At 39.2% G+C, this 22987-nt stretch overlaps 1 protein-coding gene across 2 annotated transcripts in view; it reads right to left on the reverse strand.

Annotated features, from left to right (window-relative positions):
- Positions 1-3556: 3556 nt before the first annotated feature.
- BLOC1S5 (biogenesis of lysosomal organelles complex 1 subunit 5) overlaps positions 3557-22987 on the reverse strand; it is a 54535-nt gene continuing 35104 nt past the window's right edge. For both annotated transcript variants that reach the window (XM_033216155.1, XM_033216154.1), the window contains 2 exons: positions 15918-15976; positions 3557-4211 (listed from right to left, as the gene is read on the reverse strand). In XM_033216155.1, the coding sequence (XP_033072046.1) occupies positions 4193-4211; positions 15918-15976 (78 nt within the window). In that variant the 3' untranslated portion in view covers positions 3557-4192. The remainder of the gene's footprint in view (positions 4212-15917; positions 15977-22987) is intronic.

Here is a 22987-nt window from a genome sequence, read left to right on the forward strand (position 1 = left end):
ATGTGAACTTAAAATAAAAAATGACTGACCACATTAGGAAACTAGTCACCATAAACTTGTTTCAGCAAAATCAACAAGCAACAAATTCAGATCCACAAAAAATATTGAAATTACCACACACAGAATGTAAAATAAGTACTTTTAATATGTTTAAAGAAAAGAGAAAGAGGGAATAATGGAACTATCCCAGGCAACCCAGGAAAGTTTAAGAAAGAACCAAACAACTCTTCTGAAAATAAAAAAAATAATAACTATAATTAACAACTTAATAGATGGGTAAAATAGGTTAGAGATAGAGTGAAGACAGAATTAATGAAATAGATTTAAAGAAATTATCCAGAATTCAACACCGAGACAGAGAGATGGGAAATACGAAACAGGGATTAAGAGATACGGAGAGGACGGTGAGATCATAAAACGGAAGTGTAATTTGATTTCCTGAAGGAGAGAATAGAGAGAATGAGGGAGACACAATATTCCAAGAGACAGTAGCTGAGAATTTTTCAGGATTTATGAAAAGTACCAATTCTCAGATTCAGGAATCTCAATGAATCCCAACAGGACAATGAAAAGAAATATGCAGCTAAACATACTGTAGTATGGCCACATTTGACTGTAGAACATTAAAGATCTTAAATAAGACTTGAGAAAGAAGGCAGATTAGCTACAAATACTGATCAGACTGGCAACTGTCATTTCAGAAGCAGCAATGGAAGCAAGAAAACCGCAGAATATTATTAAATACTGAGAAAACAGCTGTCAACCTATAATCGTATACCTAGCTAACTTTCAAGGATAATAAAATAGTAAACTTCTAGGTAAATCTACATAAACACTGACTGTACAAAATACTTTTGTAGTTAAACGGAGATAGAACTAGAATTCTAGGCAACAATTTGTAAGTTGAAGAGATCAATCAGACTTTGTACAAAAATCTCTAATGTATAGGAAGAGAGTAAAGATGTTTACTTTAGATTCTGTTAACTATGCAAGTTAAATTTCCTACTAAGCACTTCATTAAAAGTTAATTTTTACATATAAATAAAATACATATCAAAAGTGATTTGGAAACTGGGAAATGTTTAACTTTGAAAGTAGAAGAAAAGTAGATGGAAAAACAAAACAAAAACTCAAGCTGAAAGAAAGCAAGAAACAGAAAAGGTGGGACAAAAAGCACAAGATAAGATATAAATAAATATTAATATATCAGTATTCAAAATACTGATCTTTTTTTTGAATTGAATCATCAATTCAAAATCAAATATTTCATTTGATCATTACAGTAATCTGATGAGCTACGTAGAACCCATAGTATCTCTGCTCAACAGCATAAACACAGCAGAAATGTTACAAACTGGCTGGGCACAGTGGATCATGCCTGTAATCTCAGCACTTTGGGAGGCTGAGGTGGGCAGATCACTTGAGGTTAAGAGTTCAAGACCAGCCTGGCTAACATGGTGAAACCCCTTCTCTACTAAAAATACAAAAATTAGCTGGGCATGGTGGTACATGCCTGTAATATCAGCTACTCAGGAGGTTGAGGAACAAGAATTGTTTGAACCCAGGAGGCAAAGTTTGCAGTGACCCGAGATCACGCCACTGCACTCCAGCCTGGGTGACACAGTGGGACTCTGTCTCAAAAAAAAAAAAAAGGGAAAGAAATGTTACAAATTATGCAGTTATTAAAATTATTTTTTACATGTAAATAAAATACATATTAAAAGTGATTTGGCAACTGGGAAACAGAAGCAAAAGTGTTCACCACTAAAAATATCAAAAGGAAGGTAAATAAACCAACTCTTATAGAAGCTTTGCTGAATAGTTAAAAATGTTACAAGGAAACAATTGAGTATCTTAATGTCTAAAGCTCAAAAAGCCCATCAATTCATTTTGGTTTAGGAAGTCCCTTAGGTATTTATGGAATATATACAAACTTATAAGGTAAAGTATTATTCACATGAGATGAACACAAACTATCAGAAATCTTTGCTATACAAGTTGGGTAGCCACAGTTAAGAATATATTCCCCTCACACATACAATCTTAATTTCTTGGTTACAGCATTCGTTCAATGATGTGTTGGCAATTAATCGCATTCCAAAAAGTGTCTACAGTACAAAGGGAATTTTCATTTAAGGCTCCCCTCCCTTTTCATGTGTAGGATATTTTTGGAAGTATTTTTTTTTCCGTCCACTGAAAGAGAATTAAGAAAATTCCAACATGCCTTGGTGTCAGCAAGTGCGCTTTTTAGTCCAGGTACCAGCAAATGATTGATGAGCCTGTCAAGCCTACAGTAGCGGATAGAGAAAGTTGGCAGAAGTTCAGTGTTACTGAAAAAAAATCTCAAATACTTATTTCATCTCCTCTATTAAGTTTAATCACATTTTCAACATGCAGCCAAGAATGAAGCTTTGACAGTAAGCCATACATTTACACAGGCAGGCACTGTCAATTTTCTGCAGTCGCCACACTGAGATAACACAAGAGAGCTGGATATTTTCTTTCGTGTGCCTTTCTTTACTAAAGAGCAATAAAAAACATGTGAAAGATTTATCCTTACCTCAAATTCGTTTACCATAAATCTCTTGAAATTATTGCATTTACTTTTGCTTGGTTTATGGCAAATAAAAAATCAACTTAGTTCTTCAGTTAGATTTTTTTTTTTTTTTTTGAGACAGAGTCTCACTCTGTCACCCAAGCTGGAGAGTAGCGGTGCCATCTCAGCTCACTGCAACCTCCGCCTCCCAAGTTCTGGTGATTCTCGTGCCTCAGCCTCCTGAGTAGCTGGGATTACAGGCGCACACCACCACACCAGGCTAATTTTTGTATTTTTAGTAGAGACGGGGTTTCACCATGTTGGCCAGGCTGGGCTTGAACTCCTGGTCCTCAAATGATCCGCCTGCCTCAGCCTCCCAAAGTGTTGAGATTACAGGTGTGAGCCACTGCACCCAGCCTCAAATTAGACTGTTAAATGCAGGGTTTTAAAGATCACAGTGATGACAGAACTGGTACATGTTTCATCATAATATACCTGCTTATGAGAACAGACATTAGCACTAAAAAGGATTTACATTTAACATGGACCATTTGCCATGTGGGCAAACACTTCTGGTTCATTCAAAGCCAGGAACTTTATATGGTTCCAGAGGGACTCCCTGGCAGATTTTGTTGATTACTCCACTAAACAGTCGAAACATGTATAGATATTATTTATCTTATAAAGCTTACCCACAGCAAAACAGACACAAAAATGAGGTAAATACTATGGGCAAGATTATAGTTCTTGGAAAAACTAAATGTCAAAATATATTTTTGGTAAGCTGTTCTTACTAAGCATGATTTAAAAGCTGAAAATAGTTAAGTGTTGGAAGGCCACAAAACTTATAACATGTGTCTTCTCATCCACGGAAGCCCGTGGCATTATGCTGCACTGTAAAATGAGCAACCCTTCCCAAAAGGCAGTTCAAATACCAACATGGCCATCTTTGCTGCAGTAGAGACAATGTTTTCACTCTCACCTCTCTGAAAGGTGATGTCTGCTCCAAGGACAGTTGGGTTTTTTTTTCTGGTCTACATTACTCATGCAGTAACACTTTGTACGTTCTTCCAACAGCCAAGGAGGCTATGACAGCTAGCTTCTATACCTGCCCATTAAGCCACAACAATAAACAACTATTAACCCTATACAGAAATGAATTAAATGATCTTTTTAAGAAGTCTATACCTACAGTTCTCTGAGCTAATCAATGGAAAAGATGATCAATTCTGACTAACAAAGAGTACATTTATTCCATTGTCCTTCCTACTCCTCTTCATTCAAATAATCATATAGGCACTTAAAGCTGGAAGATGTAGCACCTTTCTTTAAACATCCAATCAGAACGCCAGTAGACGCTTCTTTCTTCTGATACAAGAGTGCCACTGAATATATTGCTAAGCTTGAAGCAGAGGCTAAATGGTTTGGTGGGAATATTTTTCTGGAGAGAGGTGAACATATTCACATTAATTTGTGATTGTTGTGGTTCAAGTACTTAAAATGTTGAAAATTTCGCTAGGTCCTTCTCCATTTCAGCATATTGTTCTTTAAGCCTCTGCATGGCTTTTCTGTGCTCTTCATCCACTTCAGCCCTTTTGTTGGGTTGCTCCTTCATGAAGTCGTCCCATTGGAGCGTATGCTGTTTCTCACTAGCTACTAAGTGGTCACTATGAATCTGAGAAAAGAAAATTAGAAAGTCACATGACATTTTCCAGACAATAATTTCATAAAGTTATCTCTTGATATTTGGTTACCGTAACAATCAGCTGGGAAGTCACAAGGAAAAAGTTGTGTTATAATATCCAAAAAAAGATGACACATTAGAAACATCTAAGGCTTCTCTCATTAAAATTAAACATGGATATTCTCATTTCTTTCTTTTTTTTTTTTTTCGAGACAGAGTCTCTCTCTCTGTCGCCCAGGCTGGAGTGCAGTGGCGCCATCTCGGCTCACTGCAAGCTCCGCCTTCCCGGTTCACACCATTCTCCTGCCTCAGCCTCTCGAGTAGCTGGGACTACAGGCGCCCGCCACCACGCCCGGCTAATTTTTTGTATTTTTAGTAGAGACGGGGTTTCACCGTGGTCTCGATCTCCTGACCCTGTGATCCGCCCGCCTCGGCCTCCCAAAGTGCTGGGATTACAGGCGTGAGCCACCGCGCCCGGCCTTCTTAAATTTTAAAAGCGGGCTGGGCACAGTGGCTCACGCCTGTAATCCCAGCATTCTAGGAGGCCAAGGCGGGTGGATCACCTGAGGTCAGGAGTTTGAGACCAGCCTAGCCAACATGGCAACACTCCGTCTCTACTAAAAATACAAAAAATTAGCCAGGTGTGGTGGCACATGGCTGTAGTCCCAGCTACCTGGGAGCCTGAGGCGTAAGAATCGCTTGAACCCAGAAGGCAGAGGTTGCAGTGAGCTGAGATGGCACCACTGCACTCTAGCCTGGGTGACAGAGTGAGACTCCGTCTCAAAAAAAAAAAGAAAAAAAAATTTTTTTAAAGCGTCTAGTATAAAATGATGAAATCAAACACAATCCAAGTATTTTTTCATATTTCTATTTCTCCTCAAATACCATTTCACTGCAGATATTTTAAAACCAATTTTAAAAATTACATGCTAAAAGAATCATTGCTATAAGAAGTCAAAGTGTCTGTCTTACATAAAATATTTTTAAGTGCATTAAAAAGAATCATAAATTATTAGTCACTAGAGGAGAACTTGAGAAATCTCTTCCGGGCTGGGCACAATGGCTTGCGCCTGTAATCCCAGTACTTTGGGAAGCTGAGGCGGGCAGATCACCTGAGGTCAGGAGTTCAAGACCAGCCTGGCCAACATGGCAGAACCCTGTCTCTACTAAAAATATAAAAATCAGCCGGTGTGGTGGCGTGCACCTGTGATCCCGGGGCCTGTGATCCCAGCTACTCGGGAAACTGAGGCAGGAGAACTGCTTAAACCCAGGAGACAGAGGTTGCAGTGAGATGAGATCACGCCATCCAGCCTGGGTGACAGAGTGAGACTCCATCTCAAAAAAAAAAAGAAAGAAAGAAATCTCCTGTGGGTCAGTTCTGGTCCTTAGAGCAAATCAGCATCTCAAACATCTGCGTCAAATGTCTCCGTTCTTGAGATGTTCCTTAATCCTGCTATATAAGGATGAAAGGTTTTTTCTTTTTCTTTCTAGCACCACAGTAATACAGATAAAATGCTGTATAAATAAAAAAGGTATAAATTTAGTTTTCTCCCTCCCTCCAAAGTATAATTTCAATTACTAACTTTGAATACGTACATCAAAAATCTAAATAGAGTATGAAAAAATAACTTTACATCCCTATTTCAATTATTCTACATGTATGTCATTAGCAGTTAAGTTTTGATACAGATTAGGTTCTATTAAACAAAAACTGGGATATGCAAACTATAAAAACATACAAGATCGAATTGCTTGAACCCGGGAGGCAGAGGTTGCAGTGAGCCGAGACCGCACCATTGCACTCCAGCCTGGGTGACAGAGCGAGACTCTGTCTCAAAAACAAAAACAAAACACACACACACACACACACACACACACACACACACACACCCCTACAAAGCACCCAAAGTCACTGTTAATTCTGGCATATTAATTCCAGCACTTGAATGAAAAAGAGACACCCAGTGTACTCAGATGCAGGTTAACTCAGATGTCAGCCACCAGAAAAACAGCTACTAGGAAAAAGAAACCATCTTCAGGCTGTTCATCATGTTCTTGCTGTTCTATTTTCTCTCTCATTCAGGTTAGGATGACAAACAGGATGAAGGGCTGAATAAACCAATGTGCTCTAAGTACCCATAAAATGCAAATTTCTGCTAGTTGTTTTGCATAGCTACTTCTAAAAGCCTCTCCTTTAAGATGACATTATTCTCATTTTACAGACAAAGAAATTAAGACTTAAGGACACTTTTATCCTCCATGGTCACTCACCTAATAGCTTGGTTGTAGATTCAAATTTAGGTCTTTCTGATACCCAAACCTACGCCTTTTCTATTACAGAGTACAAATCAGATCTTTCTAGAGGAAGTTTTACGTAGGTAGCTAAAAATCTCTTTCACAAGACAAACGCTCTTGTGAGAGCCTTTTTGCCAGGCTGATCTGAAGCTCCACAGCACCAAGACTGTTCAACTTCAGACTCACGTCAACTTCTTTCCAATTGAAAATTCCTGGTCAAACATTCCTCTAAAATGTTTGACTGCTCCTTTACAGTCAAACATTGCTCTAAAATATGCCCCACAGACACTTGGGATCTGAACAGATATTACAGTGGTGGGGAGAGAGGATTAGGGAGGGGTTTACTCATCCAATACATTTGTTGAACAGGTTAAACAAAATGCAAAGAATTACTTTTTAACTTTTCAGCCTTATAGATTATAACTCTCTAAAAGATGCATGAAGAGTTTATTGAACTATTCTGATGGAACTTTAGAAAAAACTGTTACAGTCTAAGAGAAAAGCCACAGTCACACTAGAAAAAGAAAAAATGCAGATAAACTTCATCAAAATGATATTTAGCTTTAGTTGTGTTTTAATAAATACAGAGAATATTAAACATGCATACTCAGATGTTATTTAATTTGTTCATTTCTTTGTAAATGAAAAGTCATCATTGGCTCAGCTGACCCTGTGATGTGGACCACAAGGCAACAGCCTGTGTTCCCCTTCCCAACCAGAATGCATTTTATCCAGTACAGCCCAAAAAAGAAAAATATAGCTTTGGCAGGCATATAAACCTCGCTTCAAATTCTGGTCCACCTGTCACTAGTTGCATGATGCTGAGCAACTTAGTTTCTTTAACTTTAAAATGAGGAAAATAAATACTCCGCATCCATAAATAATACTTAAAAAGACTAGAGGTAGAACATATCAAGTTCCTAGCTCAGTGCCTGAGGAACTTAATAAAAGGTAAATATTATACAAATCACAAGCAAAGCATCTAGAAGGCAGATCACTCTACTTTTATCCCCCTGCCATTAGTTTTTGTTCTTTAATTTTAATAATTTTAGCAACAGATTATTGTAATAATTCAAACAACATAGACAACTCAAGAGCAACAGACTTTCCCCTCCATTCCCATATTCAATTTAATCCTTGATGTAGCCATTATTAACCATTTGGCTACAAGAACAGTCTTTAAGATACTGCAATATATTAGTGAATAAGATACTGCCAAAGATCAGTATTTCTATTGTGTACTTTCAGAATATTATGAATAAAGATAAACATATTCAAGTAGCCTGTTCACATCAGGCATATCGCTTACTGGCCTTGTAGGCCAAGTGAAAATAAGCTAAAAGGTGACAATCGCCAAATCCAAATAAAAATCTAGTTTTGGAAGGCAGCTATGCTCACCACTATACCACCCAGCCACTGCACTCCAGCCCCAGCGACAGAGCGAGACTCCGTCTCAAAAAAAAAAAAAAAAAAAATCTAGTTTTGCTTCCTTATCAAGAAGTTCTTACCGTCACTCCATGCTATCGTTTCCTAGTCGCCCAGGCTGGAGTGCCATGGCACTATCTTAGCTCACTGCAACCTCTGCCTCCCGGGTTCAAGCGATTCTCCTGCCTCAGCCTCCCAAATAGCTGGGATTACAGGCGCCCACCACCACACCAGGCTAATTTTTGTATTTTTAGTAGAGACAAGGTTTCACCACGTTGGCCAGGCTGGTCTGGAACTCCTGACCTCAGGTGATCCGCCCACCTCTGCCTCCCAAAGTGCTGGAATTACAGGCATGAGCCACCCCGCCCCCCGCCTCCCCCCACCCCCCTTGCCCATTCTTACATTCTTTACAACAATCAGTAAAGAAAAAAGGGGGAGGCGGGGGTTGCCTATACATTCATGTATTGACAATACTGTGGTCTTTACATACAAATAAAACTCAGCTACCTGGAAATAACATGTATCTGAAACTTAGTTGAGAACGTGGTAAGACCTTTAAGTCATCCAAAAGAAAAAGATACTACAAAGTCCATTTACAAATATTGCAGGGCTCATGAAAAGCTCTTCTGATTCTGAGCCTATTTGACCTACATTATATACATTTCTAACCACCTTAGTTAACTAGTTTCTAAGACAACACCCTATTAAAAAATCACAAGTTAGAAAATGAAAAGGCTGATAAATGAGGGAAGAATAACAGGCATCAGCCTTATAGCAAAAGAGGAGGCAGATAAAAAACTTAAAACACACAGTGTCTGAGGGCAGCTGGTACAGAAACACAGCACAGTATCTCTCTTTCTCCTTCCCTAATGACATCACCATATTCACCATAATATAAAATCGGATATTCTCAATAATGCCTGATTCCTACAAAATTATTCTTAACATTTAATAAATTTTTTAAAAAACATAAAAGTATAGAATATCTTTTTAAAGATTTCCATCCAAAGTAATCAAAGTTCATGGTGACAGATGACAAGAAGACCCATCGAGACATGGAGACCTACAACATCTCCATTGAGGAGATGCCCTTCAATGTTGCTGACCTTGTCTGAGAGGCTGTCCTGCTACCTGGCCCCAGTTAGGGGCAGAGGAGCAGCAGGCGTGTGAGGATGGCATGGACATCTTGTCACTTTTTTCTCTGAACAAATACCACTTCTTGAGGCAAAAGAAGTTAACTGTGAACATGTCAGACACCCCTTTTCTTTGGGGTAGGCTCTTGCCCTAGGGGCCATTTCTTCTCCCCAAAAACACTAATTCATTTCCCTAAGCTAGTTACCTCCAGATTCCAGAGGCTCTCCCCACCCCAGCGGAGTTTCTCTGGATATCATTCAAGGGACTATGTCACTGCACTTCATTTGCTGGAACAAATCTGGAGGGAGAGCTCCTAAAACTCCTGAGTGAGGCTGCCCAGGGGATTGTCCCCATGTAGGGGAAGCAGAGGAGAGAAAATGGTAGCCATTTTTACACTGACATTGTTTTGTATAGTATTTATTGATTCAAGAAACATAAAATTCTGAATAAAATGACTTGGAAACTGCTCCTTAAAAATAAAATAAAGAAATCAGAAAAACAAAAAAAGTGGTTAAAGTTATAAGAACATTGTGCTTAAAGAATACAAAAACCTTGGCTTTTACATAGAATTACCATACAAAGCAGCAATTCCACTATTGGGCATATATCCAAAAAATTAAAAGTAGGAACTTGAACAGCTATTTGTACACCCACATTTACAGCAATGTTATGCATAATAGCTAAAGGTGGGAGAACCTAAATGTCCATAGACACAGATAAACAGAATGTAGTCTACACATACAATGGAATATTATTCAGCCTTAAAAAAGAAGGAAATTCTGACACATGCTACAGCATGGACGAATCTCGATATTACACTAAAGAAATAGGCCAGTCACAAAAGAGACAAACGTTATATGAGTCTACTTACACGATGAACCTAGAGCAGTCAAATTCATAGAGCTAGAAAGTAGAATGGTGGTTTCCAGGGGTGGAGAGAAAGGGGAATGAGGAGTTACTGCTTACTGGGTACAGAGTTTCAGTTTTGCAATATGAAAGAGTCCTGTGGGCCGGGTGTGGTGGCTCACGCCTGTAATCCCAGCACTTTGGGAAGCTGAGGTGGGTGGATCACCTGAGGTTAGGAGTTCAAGACCAGCCTGGCCAACATGGCGAAGCCCCGTCTCTACTGAAAATACAAAAATTAGTTGGGCATGATAGCAGGCGCCTGTTGTCCCAGTTACTGGGTAGGCTGAGGTGGGAGAATCGCTTGAACCTGGGAGGCGGAAGTTGCAGTGAGCCGAGATCATGCCACTGCACTGCACACTGGGTGACAAAAGCAAAACTCCATCTCAAAAAAATAGCAATAAATAAATTTAGAAAAAAAAGGTTCTGTGGATGGATGGTGGTGATGGTTGAACAACAATGTGAATATAGATAATGCCACTGAAATGTACATTTTAAAATGGTTATGAAGGTAAATGTTATGTTATATGAATTCTGCCACAATAAAAAAAAAGTAAATCAAGTTTCAGTGGGCTCTTCTTAAATGAAATCAATTGCACTCTTCAAGATAAACTTAGAAAATGCCAACTTCAAAAGAAAATGAAGAGAATTTATTAATAACCTATAACTACATACCAAAAGTAATTAACTATAATGGTGTTATCTCTTTCTACTTAGTAAAATGTATACATAAGTTACAACAGAGAAAGAAATAATAATAAACTGGCACGCATGCAGGCACACACTCACCGCCTTCCACCAGTTACAGATAATTTGAAATAGAAACCAATCCTGAAGATAGGTGTCTAGAACCAGGTACATAAAAGAAGTCTGGATTACAAAATAAAAACACACTTCTGCAGAGATTCGTCTAAGTCAGTGATTTTCAATGGGGGGCAGGAGAGGGCATTTTACACCCCTCTCCCCTAGGAGACTGTTGGTTATTATAACACAGGTTGTGGGGAGGTGCTACTGGCATCTAGTAGATAGAGGTCAAGGATGCTGCTAAACATCCTGCAATGTTTAGCAGCATCCTTGACCTCTATCAAGGATGTGGGACAGCACCCACAATAAGGAATTACCAGGTCCAAAGTGTCAACAGTGCTGAGGTTGAGAAACCCTGGTCTACAGGAAAACTCGGAATAATCCAACTAAGGTCTAAAAGGTCTTTTAGAGCATCTGCCAGTAACATACATGCCATTAATTTTATATACGCCTTACAGAGACACAGGAAAAACCATTTCCTTTGGTAAGGAGTGTCAGTATAACAACTGCCAAAAATGATTTTATGTGGAACAGTATGTACTGATATGTTACTCTATTTTCAAACTCTATTAAAAACAATGTATAAGCCATGTGAACCTGTTGCTCTCATGAAAGTAATCATAAAGAAGGATAACTGGACCTAATAAATATTTGTGGACAAACTGAATCAAAAGCATTCACATTTACTTCATAATCACTTCCAGTCTGGTTGAACAGGGCTTCAAAAGTTGACACCTGTGCATGAAACTGAATTTAAATTATTGACAGATACTATTAACCATCTCATCTCCACCGGTGGCATATTTTTAAGAGCAAGTGAATTTTATAAGCCAATAATATTTTCCTTTCACTATTCTTATTGCTAGTGCCCAAAATGCAACTTTGTACTAGTGGTAGTTTTTAAGACATGTCAAATAACTAGGGAATGTGCATTTATTGTTCTTCTGAATGTACTTTTAGATATCAATTGTGGGAAATATGATTTGTATGAATGACGTTTAACAGTTTACTTCCTACAGAAATCCACAAATTGTCTTGACATAAAAGAATTAATGAATTCAAGATCAGCCTGACCGGCCGGGCGCGGTGACTCAAGCCTATAATCCCAGCACTTTGGGAGGCCAAGACGGGCGGATCACGAGGTCAAGAGTTCGAGACTATCCTGGCTAACATGGTGAAACTCCGTCTCTACTAAAAAATACAAAAAAAAACTAGCCGGGCGAGGTGGCGGGCGCCTGTAGTCCCAGCTACTTGGGAGGCTGAGGCAGGAGAATGGCGTAAACTCGGGAGGCAGAGCTTGCAGTGAGCTGAGATCCAGCCACTGCACTCCAACCTGGGCGACAGAGCAAGACTCCATCTCAACAACAACAACAACAAAAGATCAGCCTGACCAAGATGGTGAAACCCCGTCTCTACTAAAAATACAAAAATTAGCCATGAGTGGTGGTGTGCGCCTGTAATCCCAGCTACTTGGGAGGCTGAGGCAGGAGAACCGCTTGAACCCAGGAGGCAGAGATTGCAGTGAGCTGAGATGGCGCCACTGCACTCCAGCCTGGGTAACAGAGTGAGACTCTATCTCAAAAAAAAAAAAAAAGAATTAATGAGTAATGGCAGGAGTCTATTTTATTTCATTACTACTCCCATCTTTGTTCTGAGAACCTTTCAAATATATAAAATGTACGCAATAGTATAACCAAGGGCAACAATTAACATTAGGTTGAAAATGCAGATAGAGGTCAGGTCTTTCGTTTTGTTTACATTGGCTAGATGAAAAATTAAACTTTATGACATACGTGTGTGTGCACGCACATGTGTATGTGTGGGGTTTGAAATCTCTGCCATGTCACAGTTTCAGAAGAAGCTACATATGGCAGTAAAACAAAAAAGTAAAAGAAAAAGAAAAAAGAAATAAAGACACAACTAAAAGTTTATTGCTCTAATAAAAATGTAAAGAATTTTTACTTTAAAAATGTAAAGAATTATTCTCTGAACAAAGAAGTATATCTGTTTATGACTTTAAGCTGGTTAATTTATTAAATTATCTTCAGGAAAGAAAATCAAGGTAACAAATCTAAGTCTGCTTACAAACTAAGTCTCACAGACTTACCAACTTCTGGTGAAACAAAGTTTCAGTATATTTTAAAATACTAATTTTTAATATATATTCTATAAAAATTAGTTTAAAAATACCCCCGGACATAATATCTATAAGAAATGTCCTTCAGGCTGGGCACAATGGCTCATGTCTGTAATTCCAGCAATTTGGGAGATTGAGGCGGGTAGATCATCCAAGGTCAGGAGTTCGAGACCAGCCTGGCCCACATGGCGAAACCCTGTCTCTACTAAAAATACAAAAATTAGCTTGGATTTCAGGTGTAATCCCAGCTACTTGGGAAGCTGAGGCAGAAGAACATTTAAACCTGGGAGGCGGAGATTGCAGTGAGCCATCGCACCACTGCCCTCTAGCCTGGGCGACCACGGAGTGAGACTTCGTCTCAAAGAAAAGAAAAAAAAAAAGAAAAAGAAAAAAAGAAATGTACTTCATATTAAATATTAAAATATTCTTTTTTTTTTTCCCCTGAGATGGAGTTTCACTCTTGTTGCCCAGACTGGAGTGCAAAACTCGGCTCACTGTAACCTCCGCCTCCCGGGTTCAAGTGATTCTCCTGCCTCAGCCTCCCCAGTAGCTGGGATTAAACGAGGCATGCACCACCACGTCCAGCTAATTATGTATTTTTTAGGAGAGATGGGGTTTTTCCATGTTGGTCAGGCTGGTCTCAAACTCCCGACCTCAAGTGATCCGCTCGCCTCAGCCTCTCAGAGTGCTGGGATACAGGTGTGAGCCACCACGCCCGGCTTAAAATATTATTTCTTGTGGCCAGTGCTTTTTAAACCATGGGCTAGACAGCACTTTTTAATTTGCAAAATCATCAATGGGAAGGTTTCTCAAGTGCTTCTTCACAGACTCTAACAGACTACGGCAGGGCTCTTATCCACACAGTGACTGCTCGCATATTAAACAAATAGCTGGCAGGAAAAAAATGCTACTCTACATTTTGACAGTGAGATACAATTTTCAAAGTCATTTCAAGTAATTTTTACAATGCAATTTACCCTTCGATCTATCAGATAAGTAGAATAGATCATTATTTTGCAGACCAGGAGCTGGAAGCTCAAGGATTTATCCAAAGGCTTATAGCTAGCTAGTAAAGGGAACCAATACCAGAAATAAAAGAAGCCAGGTATTTCTTACCCAATCTGGTCATCTTCCTACTATACATAGGGCCAATACACGACAGTAGAAATAGTTCAAAGCAACAAGAGAAACTGTTCAAATTAAAATTTAATTTTCAGTTCCTTCTGCTCAAGAATGACAAAAATTGCCATTTTTCAAACTATAACTGCTTTGACAATGTCTTAGAAAAACAGACCGATTAATATGCTGGTGCACACTCACCTGAATCTACTTAAATCATATAGCAACATGTCAGAGAGGTAACATGTAGCATGCGATACGTCTTCATTTTTATTTTGAGAGCCAAGAGAATCGCCTGCGTTGAAATGTACAGCCAGTGTTCTATCAGATAGTTATTCGGCTTCTCAAAAAACGGAAAGTTTCTGATGTCCCCACAACAAATTGTTTAATACAGCATTTAAAATCGTCCACAATAATCTCTAGAAATGTCCATTTAGACAGTCTCCATACCAGGTCCACGAGACAATACTGACTTCTCACATCTTTCGCCTTTACTTACAATGTATTCCTTGCCCTATAATATCTCTCTTCTCATCTTCCAGCAACTGAATTCCTACCAATCAAGGTCAGGCTTGAATGCCATCGTCTTCCTAATAAATTACACTTTTGCCAAGATCCTAAAAAGTTATTAGTAATGATCACAGTTCTCACTTTATCCTCTATTATTACAGGGTTAGCGCTTTGGGACTCCAAGACTTTTAGCTCCTTAAGTGTAGGAACTGCCCTAAAATTAACAAAATCCATCATCCCCAGTGGCACCTAGCAAAGCAGAGGAATTAAAAATGTATCTGCTGTCCAGTCTGTCATGGTCCACTTACATCCCCCAGCCCTGCCTGCCTCTCCAGCACTCTCTGCACACTGTGCAAGCACCCCATCCTGACACAAACTTCCCTGACCACAGATCTGCCTTGCCACTTCATCCAGGAGCTCAGCCATGGCCCTGCTTCCCGAATGGCCTGTGGGGTCCCACTATCCTTGGGCAGCATTCCCATCTGTCTTCAATGTCAAGTCCTTTCAATAAAGTGTAAATTAGCAAACTGTTGACTTTTCAAACTTTGTATCAACATTTAGATTTAAGCAGAGGGGACAGAAACTGAAACTCTGAGAAGGCTCATTCCATTATATTTTTATACAGTGACAGATCTGAACTATTACTGTGGATTAACCACAACACATTCCAGATAAATGGAGACAGTAACATTTGTTGGTACACACACACAAGCAAAAAGGCATTATTTTCAGAGTGACTTAGTCTTTTCAATGTTTTTTAATAAGTGTTAAGATGTATCTTCATTAGTTTAGAGCAATGAGTGAGTTACAAAAACACTTGATGATAATTGCAAGTGAAAAACACCAAATTATCACAGGAACTTAAATTCTTGTGCTTTTTCTCCACATCTGAATTTAGTTAACATATAATTCGAATAAGCAAAGCACTGCCCAGCGAATGATTCAAATACTCCTATGCCTATTCATTAAATAGCCTATCCACAGGCATGAATGCTTCCTTTTCTGGAAGAAATATACATAATATACTCGATACTTCAGGCTCAGAGCAAAGATTTATATCTCCAATCTGGTGGATATTTGTTGTTACATGTAAAAGTCCTATTTTCTCTCTCCTCCAGGAGACAATTACCACTTTCAGGGAAAAGATGGAAATATTGAAAAGGAAAAAAGAGAGTTCTGCAATTTCAATTTATAAAAATATTGATGGTACGACCACGTGACCATACCTCCTCAACACATCTTCAATGAATCAGCCATTTTAAAATATGTAAAAATCACTGCATTCAGAGAATTTTCTGATCAAAAGCAATTGCTAATCATATAACAAACATCCAAGACTTATATGCCCCGTTATCTAAATGATCTTTTACCTTTTTTCGTTCCTGCTCCCTCTGTTGGAGTCTACAGACTGAGTCATTAGCTGCTTGCACTGAAATAAAAAAGACATGGGTTTTCAGTCAGCAGACCGTGTTCGAGGAAACACACACCTGGGGGAGGAGTATGTGTGGAGAGCATGTGGATTGTTTTAGATCTCAAAAAACTATGAGAAAACTGACATTATTTTGGTGGTGGTGAGATGGCCAGAAAGGGAAAGTAAGTTTTGCCAATATATTCAGGATGTCATAATCAGAACAATAATTCTTGAGCTTTGAGCTACAAGCTGAAGGACATTTAAATACTAACTCCAGTGACAGACTGTCTACAACCACCTCAGAATTCTCCAAAAAGATATAAAATGCCGATAAATTTATCACAACATTCTGATTATGACGTTACATTGTCTGTCTGTCCCCACCGTCCCCCCTTTCTCTCATTCATACTACTGCTCTCTCACTGCAGTACCTGGTAACTACATGACTTCAACAACTTTCTACTCTTCTTGCCTGTGCTCTCTTGATTTCTAATTTATCCCAGCTGCCACTGCAAGATTCAGCTTCCTCTGGACCATCTCCATTAAGTCACTTCTCTTTCTCAAGAACTGCTAGTAATAATTATTCTAATTATTTATTGAGTATTTACTAAGTACCAAGATCTATGTATTACCCCTCTTAATCCCACATTCCTTCTAGGAAATGATCACTATTCCATTTTACAGATGACAAAACTGAGGTAAAGAGAGGTGAAGCTGTCAATCAAGGAGGTTATACAACTAATAAGTACAGGAAACAGGATTTCAAATCAGATCTTTCTGGCTCTAAAGACTTGGCTCTTACTATCAACACTCTACTGCCTCTTTAATTATTTCATCAGTGAAACCACTTGTAATTCTTCCCTTATTTAAACCTTTTCATCTGCCACATGCATTTTTTTTTCTGTTCATAAATGTTCTCTTACTTCATCCAAATAAAGACATGTAGTGTGCAGGCTAAAAGTGAGCCTTAGTCAGTCAAATTTGGCACTCAGTTGTGTGAACGATCTTGGGCATGTTTGCTCGCTCAGTTACTCATTTGTCAAATGTTTACTGAGCATTTGCTTTGTGCCAGGCACTGTTCTTGTTGGCACTCCTATCTCTCAGCACCTTAGTTCCTCATCTGTAATATGAACATAACTACTAATGACAGGGCTTCAGAAGTGACATAAAATTTAAATGAGAACACAGTACATACTATGCTTAAAAGTAAATAATTTCAATATTAATAATGATAACCACTTAGAGTAGTTCTTTATATAAAATAAGCAGTCAGGCCGGGCGCGGTGGCTCACGCACGCCTGTAATCCCAGCACTTTGGGAGGCTGTGGCGGGCGGATCACCTGAGGTCAGGAGTTCGAGACTAGCCTGACCAACACGGTGAAACTCTGTCTCTACCAAAAATACAAAAATTAGCTGAGAATAGTGGCACATGCCTGTAGTCCCAGCTACTTGGGAGGCTGAGGCAAGAGAATCGCTTGAACGAGGAGGCGGAGGTTGCAGTGAGCCAAGATCGTGCCACTGCACTCCAGCCTGGGTGACACAGCGAGACTCCATCTCAAAAAATAAATAAATATATATATATGTGTGTGTGTGTGTGTGTATGTATGTGTGTGTGTATATATATATATATATATATAAAATAAGCAATCAAGAACTGTTCACTGTTACCAATATTCTATTTATTGTACTATCCTAAAGAAAATCCTTTCCTTATTTCTTTTCACTAATTAAACTGTTTTGTTTCAAAAGCCCAGTTCAAGGTTTACTGTCTTCATAAAGCCCTCCTGACTAGTCTCTTCCCTCTGAGGATTTTCCCTATTTGAAATTCCTTTATCAGGTGTGTGTGTGTATCCTACCATTTATTAATATCTTGCATTTGCTGAAACTGGAGGTTTGTCTAATTGTTTTAAAATTATGTCTTCCTACCCCACCCCAATCCGGCCCCAACTAGATCACAAGTTCCACAATAGGGCAGGGACTGTGATTTCTCTTTCAGAGAAATGTTAGGCCTTTCCCTCGGGGAATATGGTAAAAGAGAAGAATTTTGTTTTCAAAAAGTTGTGTTTTTACCAGTAACCATTAATTTTAGCTATATCAAAGGTAATATTTAAGTATGGAAAATTAGGTTCCCAATCATTGTTTTTTTATAAAAGAAAATATTTTTTAGAAAAAGAGTTGATTAGATCTGCCTTCTTTCTGTGGTATATTAACATGACATCATTTTTCCCAAGCAGTGCTTCTATCATTTCCTGGGCTGGTTTTTTTCCCCCACGGCTCTGCGAACATAACTTAAAATCCATTTGGCAGTTGTTAGGAGCTTCATCACTTTCAGAAGATTCTGAGCCTAACCTAAAAGAAAAGTTACAGGCTTCTGCCACCTACTTTGTGATTTGTAACGTCCTTTAAAATTGTCATCAGAACACATCTGACAAAGGTGCACTTCTGTTCTGCATCAGGATGGCTACGTTTAGACAGAATATCCACTTTCAGAAATCACAGTCCCTGTGAAGCAATTCACCTTTTAACTCTTCAGGCACACAATGGAAAAGGTTTACTTTCTGAATTTATGAAACTTGCTTTTCTAAAGTCGAAGACAGTCATCAGACTGCACCAAACATTCCCTTTTTGATCAGTTAGTGACAGCAAGAAGGCCCATTTCTCTAAACCTTCCTATCACATCTGCATCAGTTACTGGTTGTATAACTCAGTACGAAGCCATCTGCTCTGTTGTCTCAGTGTTTTAGGAGAGACTTAAAAAAAAAGTCAAGAATTTATCAAGTGCTTTTCTCTTAACCAAAAGATTATTCAAGTAGATCTGTGCCACGCACCACAGTTAACAATGTCCTATTTTCCTCACATAAAAGAGAAACAAATTCATTCTATCATGGTGTCTATAAGTAAATCTCAAACACACACATAAGAAAATAATTTCAGGACTTGCAGCTCCAAAATGCGGGTATAGAAGTGAGCTAGCTTCACTCTCCACAACAGAAAACGAAAATCAGGTACACACTGCCAGCAATACCCCAGAACTCAAACATGAGGATGAGACAGTTCTCAGGCCACAGAGAAGTGAAAACACTCTAAGGAGACAGGAACAGAATCGGACTTTCATCTCTGTACCATTCCTTCCCCAACCTGCCTTGGCGCTAAGCACATGGGAAATTTCCCTGACTCATGGTTTCTATGCTAAAAGAGGGATCATGGTGGATGATCAGCTTCCCCGCCATCTTGGGCTCCCTGGCAGGAGAACTGTCCCTGCCTTAACCCATGGAAAGCATTGGTGAGGAGGACAGCCAGAGATAAAGGAGAGAGGTGCCACTTCCACCCCCAGCCTTTCAGAAACTCTGTTCTGTAACTCAGCCAAAGAAGACACCAAATCAAAGTGGCTACTCAGCAGCACCACACTGCAGGAGGTTCGTTCCACAGGTGCCCTGGGCACAGAGGCTGCCTAGCCAGCCTTCTCACACTAACAAGATATCCCTTTGGGGACCTCCCCTATTCAAGATGAGTGTCATTTTGATTGTTTACTAGAACTAAGGCAGACGGGTTTAAGATGCCGTCTGGTGTTGAAAAGAAGCAGTGACCTAGTGAAAGAAAAAAGAAATCTGCAGGTAAAATACAAAGAATCTCTAAGCAAATGGATCCAATAAAAACAGAAATAAGACAGAGGAAATGGGAATAAATAACTAATGCTTCAATGCAAAGACACAGATGTACATCCACAAGAAACAACAGCAAATAAGGAACGAAGACCTCCCTAAACAGACAAAGCAAAGAACCAGTCAGTGAATGACCTCAGTGAGATGGCAATAAATGAACTCTCTGACCAACAACGCAAAATAGCAGTTTTCAGGAAACTCAGTGGTCTCCAGGATAACACAGAAAAAATAATTCAGAAATTTAACAAAGAGATTAAAATAGATTTTTTTTCTTTTGAGACAGCTGTTGCTCTAGCTGGAGTGCAGTGGCACAATCTCAGCATACCACAACCTCCGCCTCCCGGGTTCAAGCGATTCTCCTGCCTCAGCCTTCTGAGTAGATGGGACTACAGGCGTGCGCCACCACGCCCAGCTAATTTTTGTATTCTTAATAGAGACGGGGTTTTTACCATGTTGGTCAGGCTGGTCTCGGACTCCTGACCTCATGATCCACTCGCCTTGGCCTCCCAAAGTGCTGGGATTACAGGTGTGAGCCACCACACCCAGTCAGATTAAAATAATTTTTAAAAATCAAACAGAAATCTTGAAACTGGGAAATACATTTGCTGAACTGAAAAATTCACTAGAGACTCTCAGCAGTAGAATGAATCAAGCAGAGGAGAGTCAGTGAGCTCAAGAAAGGCCAGACACAGTGGCTCACTCCTATAATCCCAACACTTTGGGATGCCAAGGCAGGCGGATCACTTGAGGTCAGGAGTTCGAGACCAGCCTGACCAACATGGTGAAACCCCATCTCTACTAAAAATAGAAAAATTAGCTGGGTATTGTGGCAGGCGCCTATAATCCCAGCTACTCGGGAGGCTGAGGCAGGAGAATCGCTTGAACCCAGAAGACACAGGTTGCAGTAAGCCAAGATCACGCCGCTGCACTCCAGCCTGAGCGACAGTCCAAAAAAGAGAAAAAAAAATCACATCTCAACAGACTCAGAAAAAGCAATCGACAAAATCCAGCATCCCTTTATGATTAAAATCCTCAGCATAACTGGTACAGAAGGGACATACCCTAAGGTAAAAAAGCCATCTATGACAAATCTACAGCCAACATTATACTGAATGGGAAAACTTGAAAGCATTCTCCCCGAGAACCGGAACAAGACAAGAATGCCTACTTTCACCATTTCTATTCAACATAGTACTGGAAGTTCTAGCCAGAGCAGTCAGACGAGAAAGAAAGGGCATCCAAATCGGTAAAGAGGAAGTAAAATTGTCACTGGTCGCTGACGATATTATTGTATACCTAGAAACCCCTTAAGACTCATCCAAAAAGCTCCTATAACTGATAAATGAATTCAGGAGGTTTCAGGATACAAAATCAATGTACACAAATTAGGAGCACTGCTATACACCAATAGCAACGAAGCTGAGAATGAAATTCAGAGCTCAACCCCTTTTAGAATAGCTGCCAAAAAAGCAAAATACTTAGGAATATACTTAACCAAGGATGTGAAAGACCTCCACAAGGAAAACTACAAAACACTGCTGAAAGAAATCGCAGACAATACATATGGAAACACATCCCATGCTCAGGAATGGGTAGAATAAATATTGTGAAATGTCCATAATGCCAAAAGCAATCTACAAATTCAATGCAATTCCCACCAAAATATCATTATCAATATTCACAGAACTAGAAAAAAAAATCCTAAAATTCAGATGGAACCAAAAAAGAGCCCACATAGCCAAAGCAAGACTAAGCAAAAATAACTAACCTGAGGTCATCACATTACTTGACTTCAAATTACACTACAAGGTTATAGTCACCAAAACAGCATGGAACTGGCATAAAAACAGGCACATAGACAAATGGAACAGAATAGAGAACCCAAAAAGAAAGCCAAATACTTAGTCAAATGATCTTTGACAAAGACAACAAAAACATAAACTAGGGAAAGGGCACCCTATTCAACAAATGTTGCTGGGATAATTGGCATGTCACATTCAGAAGAATGAAACTGGATCCTCATCTCTCACCTTATGCAAAAATCAACTCAAGATGGATCAAAGACTTAAATGTAAGACCTAAAATCATAAAAATTCTATAAGTTGGCAGTGGAAAAACCCTTCTAGACACTGGCTTGGGCAAAGACTTCATGTCCAAGAACCCAAAAGCAAATGCAACAAAAACAAAGATAAATAGATGGGACTCAATTAAACTAAAAAGCTTCTGTACAGCAAAAGAAATAATCAGCAAACAGACAACCCACAGAGTGGGAAAAAAATCTTTGCAAACTATGCACCCCACAGAAGACTAATATGCAGAATCTACAAAGAACTCAAACAAATCAGCAAGAGAAAAATAATGCCGTCAAAAATGGGCTGAGGACGTAATAGACAATTCTCAAAAGAAGATATACAAATGGCCAACAAATATATGAAAAATGCTCAACATCAATAATTTTTGGGGATATGCAAATCAAAACCAGAATTTGATACCACCTTACTGCTGCAAGAATGGCCATCACTTTAAAAAAATTTTTTAATTGATGGAACATATCTCAAAATAGTAAGAGCTATTTTATGACAAAGCCATAGCCAATATCATACTCAATGGGCAAAAACTGGAAGCATTCCCTTTGAAAATCGGCAAAAGACAAGGATGCCCTCTCTCACCACTCCTATATAACATAGTGTTGGAAGTTCTGGCCAGGGTAATCAGGTATGAGAAAGAAATAAAGGGTATCCAATCAGGAAAAGAGGAAGTCGAATTGTCCCTGTTTGCAGATGACATGATTGTATATTTAGAAAACCCCATTGTCTCAGCCCAAAATCTCCTTAAGCTGATAAGCAACTTCAGCAAAGTCTCAGGACACAAAATCAATGTGCAAAAATCACAAGCATTCCTATACACCATTAACAGAAAAACAGAGAGCCAAAGCATGAGTGAACTCCCATTCACAATTGCTACACAGAGAATAAAATACCTAGGAATCTAATTTACAAGGGATGTGAAGGACCTTCAAGGAGAACTACAAACCACTGCTCAATGAGATAAAAGAGGACACAAACAAATGGAAGAACATTCCATGCTCATGGATAGGAAGAATCAATATCCGTGAAAATGGCCATACTGCCCAAAGTAATTTACAGATCCAATCTATCCCCTTCAAGCTACCAATGACTTTCTTCAGAGAATTGGAAAAAACTACTTTAAAGTGCATATGGAACCAAAAAAGAGCCCACATTGCCAAGACAATCCTAAGTCAAAAGAACAAAGCTGGAGGCATTCAAACTATACTACAAGGCTACAGCATGGTACTGGTACCAAAACAGATATATAGACCAATGGAACAGGACAGAGGCTTCAGAAA

This window comes from Trachypithecus francoisi, unplaced genomic scaffold, assembly GCF_009764315.1.
Source record: "Trachypithecus francoisi isolate TF-2019V2 unplaced genomic scaffold, Tfra_2.0 Lachesis_group10, whole genome shotgun sequence".
Lineage (NCBI taxonomy): Eukaryota > Metazoa > Chordata > Mammalia > Primates > Cercopithecidae > Trachypithecus > Trachypithecus francoisi.